The sequence below is a fragment of the Oreochromis aureus genome, linkage group 6 (assembly GCF_013358895.1).
Source record: "Oreochromis aureus strain Israel breed Guangdong linkage group 6, ZZ_aureus, whole genome shotgun sequence".
In the NCBI taxonomy this organism is placed as follows: domain Eukaryota; kingdom Metazoa; phylum Chordata; class Actinopteri; order Cichliformes; family Cichlidae; genus Oreochromis; species Oreochromis aureus.
Genome location: NC_052947.1, coordinates 997,090 through 1,019,444, shown reverse-complemented (window position 1 = coordinate 1,019,444; position 22,355 = coordinate 997,090). Strand labels below are relative to the sequence as shown.

The following is a 22,355-nucleotide window of genomic DNA, read 5'->3' as shown; positions in this document are numbered from 1 at the left end:
GTCTAGAGAGGGGTGTGGGGTGGCACCAGGGACCAGTTTACCTTTTGTAATTAAATTACAGAAAAAGATTTTGCCAAATAACCTACTTTTTGAGACACACTACTTAAAAATGGCAAAACACTTAGGATCTATCAATATGTTAAACGTGTTAGCTCACCATTTCCATTGCTGGTAGTCCAGCAGTCCAGCTCCCAAAGACAACAACTAACTGTGGCCACCAGAGGGCAGTAAATTATAGGATTAAGATTGGCACTTAAAGACACTTAAAGACTATATAGAGGCAATGAAAGGCATTTTTTCCAAAGTTTTTCCATTTTACTATATGACGAATCAGTCCAGCATTTCAAAGTATAAATGCTTTAAAAGATATGAACTCTAAACCTGCAAGGGGCTCTTAAATAGAAAAAAAAATCAATTGTGAAAAACAAATAAGACAAAATTATACATTTCTTAAGCAGAGGGTTTGCTGACCTATCTATAATGGGCAGCTTATCTGCCACATCAAGGCAGTTCCACAAAGTCTCCAGATGCTACTGCTGATATGGGTCTGTGAATGCAATCAGGCAGAAGAGAAGTATCTTTGGGCTGATTAAGGGATGGGAGCTTTAATTATTATATATTCTAACCTAACAGAGAAGCATATATTATATATGTATACTTCAAAGGATTTATATTTCATGTGCTATGATGAAAACACATGAAATATCAAGAATAATTAAAAAAAAAATTAATTACTAATTTAAAGGGGAAAGAAGAAGAAGTAAAACACACTTAAAGATCTACCAAACTGTGCTGGTGCTTCCCAGACTAAATTGTGTTTATTCATAGGCATGAAGTCCATTTCCTTATTTAACATCAAGCAAGTAATTTATATACTTAGCAATGAATAACATGGCCCCTAGAATAACAGCTAGTCTTGCAAGACCCAGCTGCTGTGTCCGCATGATAGAATTGGTAGTCTGATGCTAACAAGACACTAACCCTAAACACCTAATCTTAACACCTAACCCCTTGATGCAGCTCTAACCACAATGCCATGGCTGCCAGAGGTAAGGGTATGATAACCGTCTGAATAAATGCTTCGCATAAAAGTTGAATGAAAATATAATTTTCTTAATTGTCATATTTAAGAATTTCAGGTTATTACCTTATTACCTTCCCTGGATTTTTAAAATATTCTAACTAGCCAAACCTCAGTTATTTTAATGTATTTCTTCCAAATTATAGATCTTAATTTCTGAGGTATATTCAATAATGGCCTCAGATTTCAATGTGCCATATGATATATGAAGCTAAAAGCACTCATCATTATATATGTTCAAACTTTGAACCAATAGATAAACATTTTTAAGCAAATCACAGACAGTGAATCAGAAAATGTTTTAAAAATGTATCTATTTATGACATTAAAACAGCACAGCTTAAGACCAATTGAAGCATCTTCCACAGGTGGGAAGCTACAACCTCAAAAGCAGTCTGTTTATTTTCTGTAATGTGACCAGAGGTACCACCTGCAAACTGAACCCCAAGATGCTCTCTGATGTTTTCATGAGAGTGGGAATGTGTGTGGATACTACATAGAAAGAACTTAGGCACAGGAAAAAGTGACTGTATGAATGTGTGAATGAACCATGTTGTATAAAGCGCGTTGAGTACTCAAGTACAGTAGAAAAGCACTATACAAGAACAGTGCATTTACCAATCCTACTTTATGACCAGCCTGTGTAAAGACATCACACATTACCTTATAGAGGACTCTGTGCAAATCCTTGAAGCAGCATTCTGGACAATAATTGAGGTATGACAGCATGTAAAAACATTTCCATTTCACCTGAAGTTCTGGAATGCATGACTTGATGCCAGAGACAATGGTTCTAGTAGACAAACTACACAAAGTGGTATAGTGGAAATATTTGTATAAAGCTACTTTCAGATGCTCCCTTATTCCCACAGGATCACCACTGCAGGAACCTCTGTATGTTTGATTTGGCAGATTTTTATGCCAGATGCCTGTGTTGATGCAACCCGAGGGATTTGTCACCTACCGGGATATAACAGGGGATTGTTCACTTTGTAGGCAAATGTGTAAACAATTACACTGTGGAGCCATAATGTAAAACATAATATTTCAGAAATATAGTATATTCTATACAATTTGTAGATTATAGTGTAGAATATCAGATATGTGTACACATACAAGGAATTTAGCTTATGTGCTTAACAGAATAGACAAACAGACAATAGCAAAATGACTCAGAAAATAAAGCATATTTATATTTATATGTGCAGAGTGCAGATCCATCCATTCATTCTCTTCTGCTTATCCTTATGAGGGCTGAAGCCTATCCCAGCTACCATAGGGCGAGAGGCGGGGTACACTCTGGACAGGTTGCCAGTCTGTTGCAGACCTAACACATAGATACAGACAAAAATTCACACTCTCATTCACACCTATGGGCAATTTAGAATCACCAGTTTACCTAACCCCTCTAACTGCATGTCTTTGGACTGTGGGAGGAAGCCAGTGTACCCAGACAGAACCCACACAAACACGGGGAAAACATGACTCCACATAGAAAGGCCCCGGCCACATAGTGGAGATGAAATCTGAACCTTCTTGCTGTAAGGTAACAGTGCTAACCACTGTGCCATGGGTATATAATGAAATAAAATCATGAAATAAATGAGGTATGATAACTGTTAATTATATATACAGTATGTATTTCCAGATTTGTGAATATCCAGCCCTACATTTACTGTCACATTTGCACCAATTTAGAATCACCTATTAAAATAATCCTGCTGAGTGGGGACTGTGGGACGACAGCTGAGTACCCACAGAGAACACGCACAGACATCCAAACTCCATACAGACAGTAGATGGCCATAGAGCTAATCACCACCAACACTGACATATCCCCCTTTCTTGTGTCCAGTAGGCTAGTTTATGTGTGTTTTTTCTTAGATGAAGTCAGTTATGTCTTAAGTTTTAAAAAATGTTCTAGCCTTTCTTGTCTGGCAGCTTTTGCAATCAGAATTATGATCTAAATGCAGTTAGGTGGCAAACACATTTGCTTTTCCAAGATGAGCTCTATAAATTCTCTCTTGGCTACTCTTGTTCATGTGTTTCTTTTAAATGGTAATTTATTAATTTCTATGAACATTATTTCTGATATTAAAGTACATGTGTAACATAACAGTGTCAAAGCTGAAAGGTAGGAGAGAGAGAGAAAAGGGCAGAAAATATATAAAAGGATAAAGAGAACAGAGAAGCAATAAATCGCCAAAAGCTGCAAGTTTAAGAAAAAAACATACAAGAAAACAATCACAAACGGCACCTAGAAGAGAAAAACAAATCAACCGTCTTGTGTTGTATTTGTGTGTGTGTGCGTGTGTGTGTGTATGTTTATGTGTATGCATAAGGTTCCTGGCTCCAGGATTGCCTGTGCAGTGGGTGATATGTTTGAGTGTATAATGCCCACTTGAAACATGTGGAGTGTGTTCTGTGCAGAGGTTTGTGTAAGTTGTAAGTTGGGACTTGCAACATTTTGATGGTATTTAAGCATATTTGTGTCCAGGTACCCTTAATGGAGAGATCTCACTCCCATTTTTCAGCTGGAAGTAAAATTGGGTCATCAGTTTTTAACAATAACATTTTTGATAACAATTTAGGGATAAAAAGATTTAGAAATGCTCTTGCCCATGTATGTATTTCTAAGTACAGCTGATGGCTGTTTTCTATATGATGGACTTGCTGATATTCAAGAAATTAACTGTTGCTGATTCCATAATTTGATAAAAGTTCTTTGAATGAAAATAAGTTTTCTCTTGAATTCTGGACACCCATTTGGATTGTTCCAAATGGGTGTCAGTTTACATGAGGAAAAGGAAGACTTTGTTATTTTTAGAAATTCCCACCAGGATGTCAGAGAAGTGTTTATGCAAAGACTTTTAAGGCAGTTATGATTCTTAACTCTAGAGCTAATAAAAGGCAAATCAGAGATTTTTAATTTTCTGCAGAATGCTTGTTCTAGGTCCAACCATGGGTTGTCTACTGAGCTTGATTTGATCCAATTTGAAAAACAGCAATCTACCGGCTAAGAAGTAGTGATAAAAGTTCCTCATCCAAGCTGTATGTGATATCTTACTGAGTCCTTCAAACCTCTGCTGGCACCATGACCAGCTGCTGACGGTAGCTGGTGAAAGCATCTCCTCGGTGATAACAGCAAGTAAGCAACAGCCTAAAGCTTCTACAGGCCTACTATCCAGCAGCTAATGGTGGATCTCAGGAAGCAACTCAAGTTTCCAGCACACATTGCAGAAACATCTTTGTGCCCAGATATTGTGATAATGTCAGAGGCCTCAAGACAGATAGCTCTGATAGAATTGATGGCTCCTTGGAGACTGCATAGAGGAGGCACTTGGAAGGAAGCTGGCCAAATGCCAGGCTCTTCTGGAAGCGTGTTGGAGACAGGGTTAGCGAGCATGTCCTGTGGAAGTAGGCTGCAGAGGGGTCACTGGCCAGTCTCTCCACAGAGCCTACACACTGCTAAGCTTCTAGGTGCTTGTGGATTGAGAGGGATGATCCATGGCCAAATGCTGCTGGGACGCAAGCTAGGGCATGATCAACCTCGGCTGGGTCACCTGGGTGAGGGTGTATGATGTTTTAAGATCCAAAACACCTAATGAACCCAGGATACATCACTAATGATGCATCCCAGCTCATCCATTGGCTGTATCTTTCATCATCTGTGCAGACATTTCTGAAAAAAAAATTTTTTCTGCCTGTCCCATTTGGTTCTTTTGCCATCAGAATTATTGTCTAAAGGCAAAGAAAGATGCCCAACGGATTTACTTTACCAAATGGACCATCCCAGCCTTGCCGTATTGGTCTATTTGATTCACCTTTGCTTTGCTTTTATTGTTTATTTTATTTTATTTTCACTTGCTAAACACGGGACAGACTTGACAAACAGACAAAAAATACATATATCAATCACCTGGATCACCTGTTGAGAAAGAAAAAAGAGAAAACAAGCAAAAAAAAGAGAGCAGTATAATAAACAACATCATTGCGATGATCTATGTGAATATAACAGTAAATACTAAATGTTAAATATTATTGTGCAGCACGTAGGATCGACATCGCACAGTGTGCTTTGACGTAGGAGCCAAAAAGGGTGTAGTTTGTGTGTGTGAGCATCCGTGTGTACACCCGTGAGCATGAGCGCGCTTGTATTTATAAGGTTCCTTCATGTAATGATCTGCTAGAGGGTGTGGGGGGCCACAGCCCCGTCCTCCAGGGCATGAAGCAGGTATGGAGGAGATCCAGGCTCCAGACATCCAGAGGCCCTCAGAGCATTTCTGAAATTTCCGATTTATATTTGCATTTCAAGTTATAAAAATGATCTGTTAGAGACATCATAGTAAAAAAATCACATTTTCCCCACTCTGATGTTATGTTTTTTGTGTACTTTTAGACCAGTTGTGGTAATACAGTATGTGGAAATGAAAAAAACAATGTCAGACATGTGAGTTTGTGCTGAAAGGAATGTTACCAAAGAAGGCAAGGTAAACCGTTGCTAAAGGTGAAATACCACAGAGAGCTATGTGTTATAAATCTACCTTCCACATCTGTTACAGTCTTACTAATGGTAATGTTTATGTTTAATTAACAACACTGTGCGTCTTTGTTTTGAGTTGTAACAGGACAAATGTGAGTGAACTGTGGAGAGGTGAATGTACCGATGTTTTGGACATATGAGTCTTTTAGAAAGACAATGTCTGCCTGAGATAGATATCTCTGTCTCAGGCAGACTCTAGTTCAGAATTACTGATTAGTATTTCTATTGCTGTTCCTAAAACCAGACAACCGGGGAGTTCTGAGTCAGGAAGGGTTCCCAATGTAAAATGTTTACCAAATCAAACATGCTGATAAATAATAAGATTTCCATATGGGATTGGCCAGGGCCTGGCTTAACACACAGGTTGTCAGACAAGAGACAAGCTGGCTGAAGTGGTAGAAAGTGTCCCCATGTGGAAAAGACTGGTGATTGGAGCAGACTTCAGTGGACATGTAGGTAAATGGAAGAAAGGTGATGAGGAGGTGTCAGGTAGGTATGAAGTTTAGGAGAGAAATGCATAACATTTGAACTAATATAAAACAAATAAAAAACTGCTGAGATCCCATATCACATTATAAAAACATTTTGACGAAACTAAAACAAACATTTTAGCAATTGTTAATGAAGGATTGCAATTTCTTTGTTGGTTTTTTTAAGACAGAAAGTGGTAAAAATGTCACTATCTCAACATTTTTGTAGCTAGAAAACCTGTTTCTCCACTTAGTTTTGTTTTTCTTTATGATCACGACCTTCTCTGTCTCTGTTTGTCTCAGGTGGTTTATTTCCCAGGGGCGCAGATCAGGAGTACAGTGCATTCCGAGTTGGCATGGTTCAGTTTGGGATGGCAGATTTCAGACTAACTCCACACATAGATAACCTAGAGGTGGCCAACAGCTTTGCTGTTACTAACTGCTGTAAGTATTGATCTCTTCATTTTTTAACAAAAAAAAAAACAAGAGTTCTTTTTATTGGGTCATTATTTAAAAGTCTAGAATAAAAACTACAAACATATCCTAAATGTAATTTTGACAGGTCAAAACGTATTTGTGTTATGAAGAATATAATTAGAATTTTGGCTAGTTTTTAGTATTCATTCTTTTATTGCTTGCAATAATTATTGGTGCTGGTAATGGCAATATGTAGCAATAATTGTGCAGTGTGCTGCAGCTGTTCATCCTAACCCTAAACCCTTCAATTCAGTTTTATTTATATAGCACTAAATCACAACAGAGAAACAATACAGAGAAAACAGAGAAAACCCCAACAATCAGATGACTGACTATGAACAACAGCTATGGTGACACTGGGAAGCAAAAACCCCTTTTTAACAGGAAGAAATCTCATGGAAGCTGAAGGCTCTGCCTCCCGTTCTACTTTTAAATATCCTAGGAACCACAGTATGCCCACAGTCTGAGAGCAAAGTGCTCTATTGGAGTGATACGGTACAGTAAGGTCTATAAGATAGGATAGGGCCTGATTATTCAAGACCTTCCATGTGAGAGGAATGATTTTACATTTGATTCTGGATTTAACAGATAGACACTGAAGTGAAGGCAGTATTGGGAAAATATGCTCTGTCTTTCTAGTCCCTGTCAGTACTCTTGCTGCAGCATTTTGGATTAACTGAGGGGTTTTAAGGGGGTTTGTAGGACATCCTGATAATAATGAATTAGAGTAGTCCAACCTAGGAATAATAAATGTATGAACTGGTTTTTCAGCACTATTACAGGATGTTTTGAATTTTAGAGATATTGTGCAAATGGGACAAAGCAGTGCTACATATTTGTTAATATGGACATTGAAGGACATGTCCATGATTCCCTTACATTGTTACAATGGGCCAAGGTAATGTTATCCAAAGTAAGCATCTGTTCAGATACCATTATACTTGGCCCCCTTTTAAGGGCCAAGTACAATAGCCTATCTACTCATTCCTGTAGTTTAACTTATTGGTGTGTGTTATCTGGTTTTATGGATAGAAAAAATTGTGTCCTCTGCAAGGCAGTGAAAATGTTTTCTATGCCTTCTAATGATTCTGCCAAATGGAAACGCATTGTGTAAACACAATTGGTCCTAGCATGGAACCCTGTGGAACTCCATAATTAACTCTTCATTTACATGAGCAAATTGAAGTGTATTCGATAGATTTCATTTAAACCATTGCAGTGCAGTACCTCTAATACCTACAACATTCTCTAAAGATTGTAAGAAAACATTATCAAACACTGCACTGAGGTCTAGAGTCCACTGTCAGAGGCCATAAGAAGATCATTTGTATTCTTCACTAAAGCTGTTTCTGTACTGTGACGTGTCCTGATAAAATAAAATAAAAGTCTTATGTACAACACAATACAATGTTACATAAACAACAGTGTCCAACACAATCAGAGTGCTTATGGGCAAGAGTTCATGTGCAAGTGGGGGTGGGGCAGTCAGTGAAAAGGCATTGGTGGAGGTCTGGGGGATGGGGGGTTCAGAGGGAAGAGGTGAATGCAGGTCTGGAGTTCATGTGTGTGAGAGTTGAGAGGGACAGAGCAAGGAGTGAATTCAGCATGCTGACAGCCTGATGGACAAAGCTGTCTCTCAGTCTGCTGGTTCTGCCCCAGAGGCTCTTCAGTCTCTTTTACGATGGCAGCAAACTGAAGAAGCTGTTGGATGAATGAGTGGAGTCACCTAATGCAGAGGGCTTTCAGGTGAGGCGGGTGCAGTAGATGTCCTGGAGGGAGAGAAGAGAAGTGCCCACGATCCTCTCCGCTGCTCTCACTACTCGTTGTAACTTTGCAGTGCAGGAGCCATACCACACAGTGATGCAGCTCTTGCTCTCCTCAGTTTGTGGAGGACGTAGAGTCGCTGTTGGACTTTACTGACCAGTGATGCTGTGTTTTTTGACCAAGAGAGATCTTCTGAGATGTGCACACCCAGGAACTTGGTGCTGCTTACCCTCTCCACAGCAGCACCATTGATGGTTAGTGGGGTGTGCAGGGTGTGATGATCTCCTTAGTCTTCTCTACATTCAGGGCATATTGTCACTCAGCCAGATGGTTAACTTCACTCCTGTAGTAGGTCTCATCGTTGTTGCTGATGTGACCTACCACAGTTGTGTCATCTGCAAATTTGATGAAGACGTTGGAGCTGTGTGATGGTGTGCTGTCGTGGGTCAGCAGACTGAAGAGAAGGAGGCTCAACACACATCACTGGGGAGCCCCTGTATTCAGTGTTCTTGTGTTGGAGGTGTTGCAGCTGACCGTACTGTCTACTGTCTTCCTGTCAGGAAATCCAGCAGCCAGTTACACAGCAAGGTGCTGATCCCCAGCAGATCCAGTTTGTGAATGAGTTGCTGGGGAATGATCGTTTAGAATGCTGAACTGAAGTCTATGAGCAGCATTCTGACGTATGAGTCTCTAGTGTCCAGATGTGTGAGGGCTGAGTAATGGGCAGTTGAGATTGCATCATCGGTCAAGCAGTTTGACCAGTATGTGAACTGAAATGGATCCAGGTTGGGGGGAAGAGATGTTTTAAATGGATGCATGACTAACTGTTCAAAGCACTTGAGGGTGAGTGCGACCAGATGGTAATTCTTAAAGCAGGAGAGAGGAGACTTCTTGGGTACAGGAATGATGGTGGAGGCTTTGAGGCATGTGGGAACGACAGCCTGGCTCAGTGATGTATTAAAGATGTCTGTGAAGACATCTGTGAGTTCTGCAGCACAGTCCCTCACTGCTCGTCCAGCTTTGCAAAATCCTTCTGGAGTATTGCCTTTTCGCTTCTCTGGTGCCAGGTGACAGGTTTGCCCTTGCTGTTCTTAGGCTCACCTCATCCCCAACTCTGAAGACTGCATTTCTCTCCCTCAGAAGCCTGTAGACCTCACCTGTGAGGCATGGTTTCTGATTGGCCTGGATAGTGATAGTCCTAGTCTCTGTGAAATCATCGATGCACTCTGAGATATAGGAAATGACAGTTCCTGTATATTCCTGCAGGTCTGTGGTGTTGTCATGTGTGGCGGCCTGTTTAAAGACCTCCCAGTCTGTGGTGGAAAAACAGTCTTCCATTGCCTCTGAGGCCACATATGTACCTGCTTATAAACTGGTTTGGTGACTTTGACCAGTGGCTTGTATGCTGGAATTAGCAAAACAGTTTTGTGATCAGAGGCAATTCAATTCAATTGCGGCCATGTGTATTTCATGGTGTCATGCTCTTGGTGGCGCTGTCACTTGGTGTTCGCTCGCTTTGCGGTAGAGTATCACTTCCTGTTCCTGCTCAAACACAGTGGTGTTTCTGAGTAGCTTTTCTGCTTAGCAATTTAATTTAAATCTTTTGATACATCCCTTTTTCATAGTATAATCTTAACGTGCTTCATCTGAATCACCCTTTCTGTGTACTCACTACCTAATTTATAGCCAAAGTATTCACTCACTGTCTCTTTACTGTTTCGCTAGCTTAGCTTAGCTCGTAGCCGACTCGTTAGCACCATGGCTACTTCACCTGTCCCTCCTGCACTTTCCTGCTCATTGTGTCAGATGTTTAGTTACTCCTCGGCCTCCTTTAGCAGTAATGATACCTGTAACAAATGTAGCATATCTGCAGCTCTGGAGGCCAGGATTACTGAATTGGAGACTCGGCTTCGCAGAAGGGGGACAAGGCCTCGGCGTGAGGAACGACGATGGAATACGTATCCTCGATTTTGCGGCGGCGCACAATCTGGCCGTTACCAACACATTCTTTAAGAAGCAGCCATCGCACCTAGCCACCTATACCAGCGGTGGACATGCAACTCAGATCGACTATTGGATGGTTCGGCGACGAGACCTCAAACAGGTCACGGACACCAAAGTAATTCCATATGAATCCGTGGCCCCCCAGCACCGTCTACTCGTCATGGATACGAAGATTGTCAAGCCAAAGCTGCCCAGATGCCGGACAGGACCAAAACGATTCAAATGGTGGAAGGCGAAGGAGCACAAGGAGAAACTGACAACTATGCTCCTCTCACTTGCAGTAAACACTGACCAAACCTGCTGAGAAGATGTGGACAGAAGCGGCGGAGCGCATTCACAACATTGCGGAGGACACTGTTGGTTCAACAAAACCAGGCAGAAAATACATTGAGAAACAGGTCTGGTGGTGGAATGAGGAGGTACAAAAAGCAATAAAAGCAAAGAAGCTGGCCTATAAGACTTGGTGGCGATCGCGAGCGCATGAAGATCTCACCCGATACCGCTCGCTGAAATCGGCAGCAAAGAGGGCAATGGCCTTCGCGAAAAGACGACACTACCAAGATCTTTATGACCAGCTTCAAACCCCAGAGGGGGCCAATAACATCTACCGACTTGCCAAAGCCCGCCACTGCACGAAGCAGGACTTTGATACGAACCATGTTGTCCAAATCAAGGGAGCCGACGGGCAGGTTCTGCGAGACCCCTGAGACATCCTTCAGCGCTGGTCAGATTATTTCGCTGGAATCAGCAATGAAGAATTTACACATCCACCTATCCCGCCCGCGGACCCAGTCGCAGGGCCTGTCACACCAATCACCACTGCCGAAGTCCAAAACGCGTTGAAGAAAATGAAAAACAGAAAAGCCACAGGACCGGACGACATCCCAGCTGAAATCTGGAAGATGATGGGCGACCGCGGTACAACATACCTTGCGGCACTCTTCAACCATATCACGGTCGAAGACAAAGCCCCCCGAGCTTGGACATCGAGCATCACAGTGCCCATTGTTAGGGTTCAATGTTGAGAGAAGAATCCATAAATAACCACAGATCCAGGCGTGTGCAATTTAGACGGCATTTTAATAAACACATGTGTGAGTCCGACCGCTGTGCAGATTTCAGCGTCGAACTGAACTTACAATCATGAGACAAGGTTTTATATGGGTACAATAACAAAGCCCCCCTCTTTTACAAAAATAGACAATAGTACAGCTTACGTCAATCCAAACCACAAACTGTTCCATGAACCTTTAACATAGCTCTAAAGAACATTGTCTTCGGTCGGTAAGCTTCCCTCTTCGCTGTCGCTCGTCTGGTGCACTTCCTCTAAGTACGTCGGCACACTTCTGCATTTCTGCCCTACCAAAATAGATCTACCATGGTGTGTATGTGTGCAGCGTACGTGCGCGGGCGCGCGTGCATGCTGTGTACTGCGTGCGTGTCTGGATGTGTATGTCTCGCCCTTAAATGCTCTCACATCAGCCCGTTACACTTCTGACCTTTCACCAGAACAGAGGCTCATCCCTCCCTATAATAACCTTACTGGAACTATATATTTAATCTACTGAATAAACACCCTACTCTTTGGGTTGCGCTCACTCTGCTTTCGGTTTCACTTCTGCAAAACATGCTCTGCAGACGCATTTCCTGTCTCATTTTGGCACAGAGAGTATTTTCCTGTCTCTGCCCTCTACACAGAGATCATAAAAGCATTAATAACATTTAAATTATAGATTCAACTCAACCATTTAAAATGGTTCTTCTTTGGACCTGTAATAAAGGCTAATATACTACCAATATATTTGAACATCTGAATGCATCTATGAAAGCAACATCCCTATTAACATGAAATGGTAATGATGATTATAAAAATAGCAGCAAATAATAGCAGTAAAATATTTCTATTCCTGACACCATCTGGAAATGCAAGGGAGACGTCACAGAGTGCACCAACTATCGACCAATTCGTCTACTCTGCCATGCAATGAAGATCTTCGAACGTGTCCTGGAAAATCGGATCCGTCAACTGGTCACAATCACCCCGAATCAATGCGGCTTTGTTAAGGGCTGTGGAACTATCGATGCCATACACGCGGCCCGTTTGCTGATGGAAAAGCACCGGGAAAAGAACAAGACGGTGCACATGGTCTTCCTGGATCTGGAAAAGGCATTCGACAGGGTCCCCCACAAGCTTATTTGGCGATCATTACGAACTCAAGGTGCCCCGGAAGCTTATGTGAAATGGACTCAGCTGCTCTACCGTAATGTCACAAGTGAGGTCCGATGTTCAGCGGGAACATCACCAGCCTTCCCGATTACCGTTGGCGCCCACCAGGGCTCGGCCCTCTCGCCCCTGCCGTTCACTCTCTGTATGGACACCGCGACGGCTGATCTGCAATCACCACATCCATGGAGCCTCCTGTATGCAGATGATGTGTGCCTATCAGAAACAGAAAACTGCCTAGCCCTGCAGACCCAAACACAAGCATGGAAAGACTGGCTCTCCAAAAACGGCATGCGCCTGAACATCAAGAAGACTGAGTACCTTGAATGCGGCCCCCAGACCAACAGTGCCATCACTATCGACGGCGAGCCGCTGACAAAAGTTGCCCAATTCAAGTACCTCGGGTCCCTTGTCACCTCAGACTGCGAAACCCTACCAGATGCCAGACTCCGTGTCAACACAGCGTGGTTGACACGCCCTTGATAGGAAGAAGTGGAGGAAGGCATGCAAGATAGCGGACCCTGCGTCGCGGGATATAAACCGCTAGGAAGAAGAAGAAGAAGAAGAAGAAGAAGAAGAGACTCGGCTTCGCACCCTTCATTCACCCGTAGCTAGCCAGGCCCCTGTAGCTGGTGCAGCTGAAGATAGCGCAGGCCCCGCTAGCTGTTCCCCGGCAGACCCCAAGCAGCTAGGGAAAGAGGGCGGCTGGGTGACGGTGAGGAGGAAGCATAGTCCTAAACAGAAGCCCCAGGTACACCACCAACCTGTTCATGTGTCTAACCGTTTTTCCCCACTCGGCGACACACCGCCGGGGTCAAACTCTGGTAATTGGTGATTCTGTTCTCAGACATGTGAAGCTAGAGACACCGGCAACCATAGTCAATTGTCTTCCAGGGGCCAGAGCAGGCGACATTGAAGGAAATTTAAAACTGCTGGCTAAGGGTAAACGTAAATACAGTAAGATCATAATTCACGTCGGCAGTAATGACACCCGTTACGCCAATCGGAGGTCACTAAAATCAATATTGAATCGGTGTGTAACTTTGCCAAAACAATGTCGGACTCTGTAGTTTTCTCTGGTCCCTCCCCAATCTGACCAGGAGTGACATGTTTAGCCGCATGTTCTCCTTAAATTGCTGGCTGTCTGAGTGGTGTCCCAGAAACGATGTGGGCTTCATAGATAATTGGCAAACCTTCTGGAGGAAACCTGGTCTTGTTAGGAGAGACGGCATCCATCCCACTTTGGATGGAGCACCTCTCATTTCTAGAAATATGGACCAATTTATTAAACCCCCAAAATATGACTATCCAGAGTTGGGACCAGGAAGCAGAGTTGCAGTCTTACACGCCTCTCTGCAGCTTCTCTCCTCCTGCTACCCCCAAAACCCATCTCCATTGAGACTGTGTCAGCTCCCAAAAAGACAAAAAACAAACCAAAACCAGCAATAAACAACTTAAACATAAAAATCACAAAGAAAGAACAATACAGTATCCACATCTGAACCAAAGAGTAAAACAGTGAAATGTGGATTATTAAATATTAGGTCTCTCTCTCCAAGTCTCTGTTAGTACATGACTTAATAATTGATCAACAAATCGATTTACTCTGCCTTACAGAAACCTGGTTGCAGCAGGATGAGTATGTTAGTTTAAATGAATCAACACCCCCGAGTCATTCTAACTACCAGAAACCTCCAGCACAGGCCGAGGGGGCGGTGTGGCAGCAATTTTTCACATCAGTCTATTAATTAATGAAAGACCAAGACAGACTTTTAATTCATTTGAAAGCCTGATGCTTAGCCTCGTCCACCCCAGCTGTAAAACTCAGAAACCAGTCTTACTTGTTATCATCTATCGTCCACCTGGGCCTTACACAGAGTTTCTCTCTGATTTCTCAGACGTTTTATCTGATTTAGTGCTCAGCTCAGATAAAATAATTATTGTGGGTGATTTCAACATCCATGTAGATGCTAAAAATGACAGCCTCAACATCGCATTTAATCTGTTATTAGACTCAATTGGCTTCTCTCAAAATGTAAAAGAACCCACCCACCACTTTAATCACACTCTAGATCTTGTTTTAACATATGGCATAGAAACTGAACATTTAACAGTGTTTCCTGAAAACCCTCTGCTGTCTGATCATTTCCTGATAACATTTACATTTACAATAATTGATTACACAGCAGTGGAGAGTAGACTTTATCAAAGTAGATGTCTTTCTGAAAGTGCTGTAACTAAGTTTAAGAATATAATCCACCCACTGTTATCATCTTCAATGCCCTGTACCAACATAGAGCAGAGCAGCTATCTGAACGCTACTCCAACAGAGGTCGATTATCTTGTTAATAATTTTACCTCCTCACTACGTACGACTCTGGATACTGTAGCTCCTGTGAAAACTAAGGTCTCAAATCAGAAGTACCTGACTCCGTGGTATAATTCTCAAACACGTAGCCTAAAGCAGATAACTCGTAAGCTGGAGAGGAAATGGCGTGTCACAAATTTAGAGGATCATCATTTAGCCTGGAGAAATAATTTGCTGCTTTATAAGAAAGCCCTCCATAAAGCCAGAACATCTTACTATTCGTCACTGATTGAAGAAAATAAGAACAACCCCAGGTTTCTCTTCAGCACTGTAGCCAGGCTGACAAAAAAGTCAGAGCTCTACTGAGCCAACAATCCCTTTAACGTTAACTAGTAATGACTTCATGAACTTCTTCACAAATAACATTTTTATCATTAGAGAAAAAATTACCAATAATCATCCCACAGATGTAATATTATCTACAGCTACTTTTAGTACCATCGATGTTAAGTTAGACTCTTTTTCTCCAATTGATCTTTCTGAGTTAACTTCAATAATTACTTCCTCCTAACCATCAACGTGTCTTTTAGACCCCATTCCTACAAAACTGCAAAAAGAAGTCCTGCCATTAATTAATTCTCCATCCATCCATCCATCCTCATCCGCTTTATCCGAAGTCGGGTCGCGGGGGCAGCAGCCTAAGCAGAGAAGCCCAGACCTCCCTCTCCCCAGCCACCTCCTCCAGCTCATCCGGGGGAACACCAAGGCGTTCCCAGGCCAGCCGAGAGATATAATCTCTCAGCGCGTCCTGGGTCTGCCCGGGGCCTCCTCCCGGTGGGACATGCCCGAACACCTCACCCAGGAGGCGCCCAGGGGCATCCTTGTCAGATGCCCGAACCACCTCAACTGGCTCCTTTCGATGTGGAGGAGCAGCGGCTCTACTCTGAGCCCCTCCCGGATGGCCGAACTTCTCACCCTATCTCTAAGGGAGAGGCCAGCCACCCTTCGGAGGAAGCTCATTTCTGCCGCTTGTACCCGCGATCTCGTTCTTTCGGTCACTACCCACAGCTCGTGGCCATAGGTGAGGTCGGGACGAGATCGACCGGTAAATTGAGAGCTTCGCTTTTACACTCAGCTCCCTCTTCACCACGACGGACCGGTGCAGCGTCCGCATCACTGCAGCCGCAGCACCAATCCGTCTGTCGATCTCCGGCTCCTTCTCCCATCACTCGCGAACAAGACCCCGAGATACTTGAACTCCTCCACTTGGGGCAGGAACTCATCCCGACCCGGAGTGGGCACTCCACCCTTTTCCGGCTGAGAACCATGGCCTCGGATTTGGAGGTGCTGATCCTCATTCCGCTGCTTCACACTCGGCTGCGAACCGTTCCAGTGCGAGCTGGAGGCCCCACCGATGAAGCCATCAGAACCACATCATCCGCAAAAAGCAGAGACGAGATTCTGAGGCCACCGGTGAAAGCCCTCCGCCACTTGGCTGCGCCTAGAAATCCTGTCCATAAAAATTATGAACAGAATCGGTGACAAAGGGCAGCCCTGGCGGAGCCCATCGCCCACCGGAAACAAGTCCGACTTATTGCCGGCAATGCGAACCAAACTCTTGCAACGGTTGTATAGGGATCGAATGGCCCGTAACAGTGGGCCAGACACCCCATACTCCCGCAACACCTCCCACAGGACACCCGAGGGACACGGTCGAATGCCTTCTCCAAGTCCACAAAACACATGTAGACTGGTTGGGCAAACTCCCATGCACCCTCAAGTATCCTCGAGAGGATAAAGAGCTGGTCCAGTGTTCCGCGACCAGGACGAAAAAACCGCATTGTTCCTCCTGTATCCGAGGTTCGACTAACGGACGAACTCTCCTTTCCAGCACCCTGGCATAGACTTTCCCAGGGAGGCTGAGGAGTGTGATCCCCTGTAGTTGGAACACACCTCCGGTCTCCCTTCTTAAAGATGGGGACCACCACCCCGGTCTGCCAGTCCAGGGTACTGCCCTGATCTCCACGCAACATTGTAGAGGCGTGTCAACCAGGACAGCCCTACAACGTCCAGAGCCTTCAGGAACTCGGGCGGACCTCATCAACACCAGGGGCTCTGCCACCGAGGAGTTGTTTAACTGCCTCAGTGACCTCGACCCCAGAAATTGGCGGGTCATTCCCTCATCCCCAGACTCTGCTTCCTCCTCGGAAGACGTGTCAGTGGGATTAAGGAGGTCCTCAGTATTCCTTCCACCGTCTGACAATTTTCTCAGTCGACGTCAGCAGCGCACCGCCAGCACTATACACAGTGCAGGTAGAGCACCGCTTTCCCCTCCTGAGGCGCCTGACGGTTTGCCAGAATCTCTTGAGGCAGTCCGAAAGTCTTTTTCCATGGTCTCTCCGAACTCCTCCCACACCCGAAGTTTTTGCTTCAGCCACTGCCCGAGCCGCATTCCGCTTGGCCTGTCGATACCTGTCAGCTGCCTCTGGAGTCCCACAGGCTAACCAAGCCCGATAGGACTCCTTCTTCAGCCTGGTGGCTCCCTTCACCTCTGGTGTCCACCATTTGGTTCGGGATTACCACCACGGCAGGCACCAACCACCTTGCGGCGCAGCTCAATGCAGCAGCTTCCCGGCAATGGAGACGCTGAACATGGTCCATTCGGACTCAATGTCCCCAGTCTCCCTCGGAATGTTGTTGAAGCTCTGCCGGAGGTGTGCGTTGAAGATCTCGCGGACTGGGGCCTCTGCTAATTAATTAATTCTTCGATCTTAAATATGATCAACCTATCTCTAATAATCGGCTATGTACCACAGGCCTTCAAGGTTGCTGTAGTTAAACCTTTACTTAAAAAGCCATCTCTAGACCCAGCTGTCTTAGCTAATTATAGGCCAATCTCCAACCTTCCTTTCATATCAAAAATCCTTGAAAGAGTAGTTGTCAAACAGCTAACAGATCATCTGCAGAGGAATGGCTTATTTGAAGCGTTTCAGTCAGGTTTCAGAGCTCATCACAGCACAGAAACAGCTTTAGTGAAGGTTACAAATGATCTTCTTATGGCCTCTGACAGTGGACTCATCTCTGTGCTTGTCCTGCTAGACCTCAGTGCTGCGTTCGATACTGTTGACCATAATATCCTATTAGAGCGATTAGAACATGCTGTAGGTATTACAGGTACTGCACTGCAGTGGTTTGTATCATATCTATCTAATAGACTCCAATTTGTTCAAGTAAATGGAGAGTCCTCTTCACACACTAAGGTCAATTATGGTGTTCCACAGGGTTCAGTGCTAGGACCAATTCTATTTACATTATACATGCTTCCGTTAGGCAGCATCATTAGAAGACATAGCATAGATTTTCAATGCTATGCAGATGACACACAGCTCTATCTATCCATGAAGCCAGGTAACACACACCAATTAGTTAAACTGCAGGAATGTCTTAAAGACATAAAGACCTGGATGGCCGCTAACTTTCTGCTTCTTAATTCAGATAAAACTGAGGTTATTGTACTCGGCCCTGAAAATCTTAGAAATATGGTATCTAAGCAGATTCTTACTCTGGATGGCATTACCTTGGCCTCCAGTAATGCTGTGAGGAACCTTGGAGTCATTTTTGACCAGGACATCCTTCAATGCACATATTAAACAAATATGTAAGACTGCTTTCTTCCATTTGCGCAACATCTCTAAAATTAGAAATATCCTGTCTCAGAGTGACGCTGAAAAACTAGTTCATGCATTTATTACTTCCAGGCTGGACTACTGTAATTCTTTATTATCAGGATGTCCTAAAAACTTGCTGAAAAGCCTTCAGCTGATCCAAAATGCTGCAGCAAGGGTACTGAAAGGGACTAGAAAGAGAGAGCATATTTCTCCTGTTTTGGCTTCCCTTCATTGGCTTCCTGTTAAATCCAGAATTGAATTCAAAATCCTGCTCCTCACATACAAGGTCTTAAATAATCAGGCCCCATCTTATCTTAATGACCTTGTAGTACCATATCACCCTATTAGAGCACTTCGCTCTCACACTGCAGGCTTACTTGTTGTTCCTAGAGTATTTAAAAGTAGAATGGGAGGCAGAGCCTTCAGTTTTCAGGCCCCTCTTCTGTGGAACCAGCTTCCAGTTTGGATTCGGGAGACAGACACTATCTCTACTTTCAAGATTAGGCTTAAAACTTTCCTTTTTGCTAAAGCATATAGTTAGGGCTGGACCAGGTGACCCTGAATCCTCCCTTAGTTATGCTGCAATAGACGTAGGCTGCCAGGGATTCCCATGATGCATTGAGTTTTTCCCTTCCAGTCACCTTTCTCACTCACTATGTGTTAATAGACCTCTCTGCATCGAATCATATCTGTTATTAACCTCTGTCTCTCTTCCACAGCATGTCTTTCATCCTGTTTTCCTTCTTTCACCCCAACCGGTCGCAGCAGATGGCCGCCCCTCCCTGAGCCTGGTTCTGCCGGAGGTTTCTTCCTGTTAAAAGGGAGTTTTTCCTTCCCACTGTCGCCAAAGTGCTTGCTCATAGGGGGTCGTATGATTGTTGGGTTTTTTTCTCTGAATGTATTATTGTAGGGTCTGCCTTAAAATATAAAGCCCCTTGACTGTTGTTGTGATTTGGCGCTGTATAAATAAAATTGAATTGAATTGAAAATGAAAAGCATGTTAGCCGGTCAAGTTGAATGCTGCTGTTGGGAATGGGATTGTTAAGCCAAGCTTCCACAAAGGCAGAGACATAACACTCCCTCACTGACTTTTGGATCGAAGTAAGCGTACACGATCCAACTTGTTGTCCAGGGAGCGCACGTTGGACAGTACTATGGTGGGTATAGCGGGTTTATGTGGATTAGCTGCTAGCCTACCCCTCTTCTGTTTCCTCCCACACCACCTGAGACGTTTCCACTGTGGGCGAGATCTAGTAGCAGGGGTTGCTGATGGTAGATGCCTCCAAAGCAGTCCGCAGTTCCTCAGTGTAATTCATAGCTCTTCCATGTCTGAAAGGTTTTCAGATTTGCTTTTCTTGATTTTTAGCAGGAGCTCACAACTGTATGAGCATTTTTGTGAAAAACAAGAAAAGAGCATAACAAAGACGGGAACAGTGTTCTGTCGGGACAGAGAGCAGCCGCTGCGTTTGTCCACACCGCCATCTTGGAAAGACGATGAAATAAATCATTCCTCTGCAGATGATCAGTTAGTTGTTTTACAACTACTCTTTCAGAATTTTTTTAAATAAAGGGAAGTTGGAGATTGACCTATAACTAGCTAAGGTAAAGTAGCTGTAGCTGCACATGCACTGATTGGAGGAATTATATTCTTAAACTTATTTTCAGCATTTTCAGAAAGAGATGGGAGGAAGACAGGACAAAAGGTATATATAATATAGAGTTTATATTGGTTAAACCTATACCTGATTATATTTTGATCAGTATTAAACAATTAATTGTGATCTGAAAAATCACATGTAAATTATAATTCTGTGTTTAACAATTATAACATCCCACCCACTAAACATTGGACGTCAGACGGAGACCATCTCTATATTGGGTCCCTCAGTCCATGACCAATTCTGGATATCTATATGACGTCCAAATGTGACGCCCACAAGTGTATGGTCACAATTATATTTTTTTTTTGTGAATTGTTTTGATGCAAAAGACCTGGTTTTATGGTGGTATTGCACTTTTCATTTAGAGTTATGGACAATGTAATTGCGTGGCATTGCCACAAGGGGAAGATAGCGCTGAGTGCGATAGGTCGTTGCAACGCTTCTGTGCCTCAGACGAGGAAGAGCCTGCAGACTGAACGCAACTGATGTCTCCCGTCTCTGCTTTTCTGTTAAAAATACAGTTTCAAAACAGGCCCATCGAAGGCCTGTAACATAATTTTGGTGGCCCGTACGGGGATCAGCATGCTACGAGGGCGACTGCTGATCCTTTAATCAACGAACCAGAGACAGCCATCACAGGGCAGGCGTGTTGGAACAGCAGACGTGCAACTGAGGCAGCAGCGGGACCTGTGTCGAGGAGGGGAACCCCTGCTGGAGAGGTGACGGGCTGCGTGTTTGAGCTGACTGCACTGTGAAGAGTTGCTAGCCAAAGAACACACAATGGAGGACAGTGAAAGAAAAGAACTGGCTTGGCAGATCAGAAAGAGTCTTTATGCGCTGATAGCAGAGGAACTCTTCCAGATTGCTACAAACATCACACCAGTACCTGATGTGGACCCTGCAAGTGTAAGACGTGGTGATGAGGAAAGTTGTTTCGATTATATACGTGCTTATCTGCGCTGTAAGACATTGCTTGACTTAGAGGATCAGGGGTTTTCACACCTACTGTTGTTGAAAGATGCTATTATTCATCTCATTGATAGTCGTATCGCTGAAGTATCTCACCCTATAGTCTCAGAGGAAAATGTTGTTACTCTCACAACACTTAAGCACCCTGAACAGAGTGATGTACTTACCTCAGCTAGATTTCCTCTTGAGTCTGTTAGTCCACAAGTAACAGAGTATGAAATGCTAAAGGCTAACTACGAGGCACTTGGTAAAAAGTTAGCAGATTTACAAGTGACATCTGCAACACAAGACACACCCACCCCCACCATTACACAGCCACTTCAGCCTCGAGCTGAGAGCGTGACAAACAGCCACTCCACCACGGACATGCGACACTCCAGGCCTGATCACATGGTTTCCCTAAGAGACCTGCCATTTTTGCAACGCAGAGAGTTTAAAGTACATGGGGGTCAGGTTGGGGACATTGCATCTGACATTAGCTACCATGGACTGTGTAAGCAGATTGAGGAGGGGCTCAAGGTGAAGCACACAGAGGGAGAGATCATTCAAGGTGTGCTCCGTATTATCAAGCCTGGACAGTTTAAGGACATGTTGATCAGTAAAGATGACTTGACCCTCATTGAACTCAAAAGCTTGCTACGTTCACACCTGAGTGAGAAGAGTGGGAGTGAGTTATTTCAGGAATTGTTGAGCACTAAGCAACATGACCATGAAACTCCCCAGCAGTTCCTTTACAGGATGATTGGACTGAAGCAGAAAGTCATGTTTGCATCCAGGCAGGATAACATGGACGTTGCGTATGAGACACGTACGATCCAAAATGTGTTTCTACGCACCATTCATCAAGGTCTTCTGCCAAAATATAGTGACATCCGTAATGAACTCAAGCCACTACTATCAGACTACAGTGTGTCAGATGAAGCCTTGATAAGGCAAGTGAACAAAGTGTCAAGTGAAGAGAGTGAGCGACAGCGAAGACTGGGATATTCCACTCGGCAAAAGGTAACACATGCTCATACTGCTCAACTTGAACCTGCTAAAGACACTGAAATGACTGACTGTAAATCTAAGAGTAAGAATAAAGTCATAGAAGAGCTGGCTGCAAAGGTGGAAACCCTGACCAAAGTGGTGGAGTCTCTCACAGCCAGTCAGGCTCGTGAACCCACTTGTCAGTGTGCACACCCAA

At 43.9% G+C, this 22,355-nt stretch overlaps 1 protein-coding gene across 2 annotated transcripts in view; it reads left to right on the top strand.

Annotated features, from left to right (window-relative positions):
- LOC116329646 (glutamate receptor 2-like) overlaps positions 1–22,355 on the top strand; it is a 126,882-nt gene that overhangs the window by 1,334 nt on the left and 103,193 nt on the right. For both annotated transcript variants that reach the window (XM_039612927.1, XM_039612926.1), the window contains exon 2: positions 6,398–6,538. In XM_039612927.1, the coding sequence (XP_039468861.1) occupies positions 6,398–6,538 (141 nt within the window). The remainder of the gene's footprint in view (positions 1–6,397; positions 6,539–22,355) is intronic.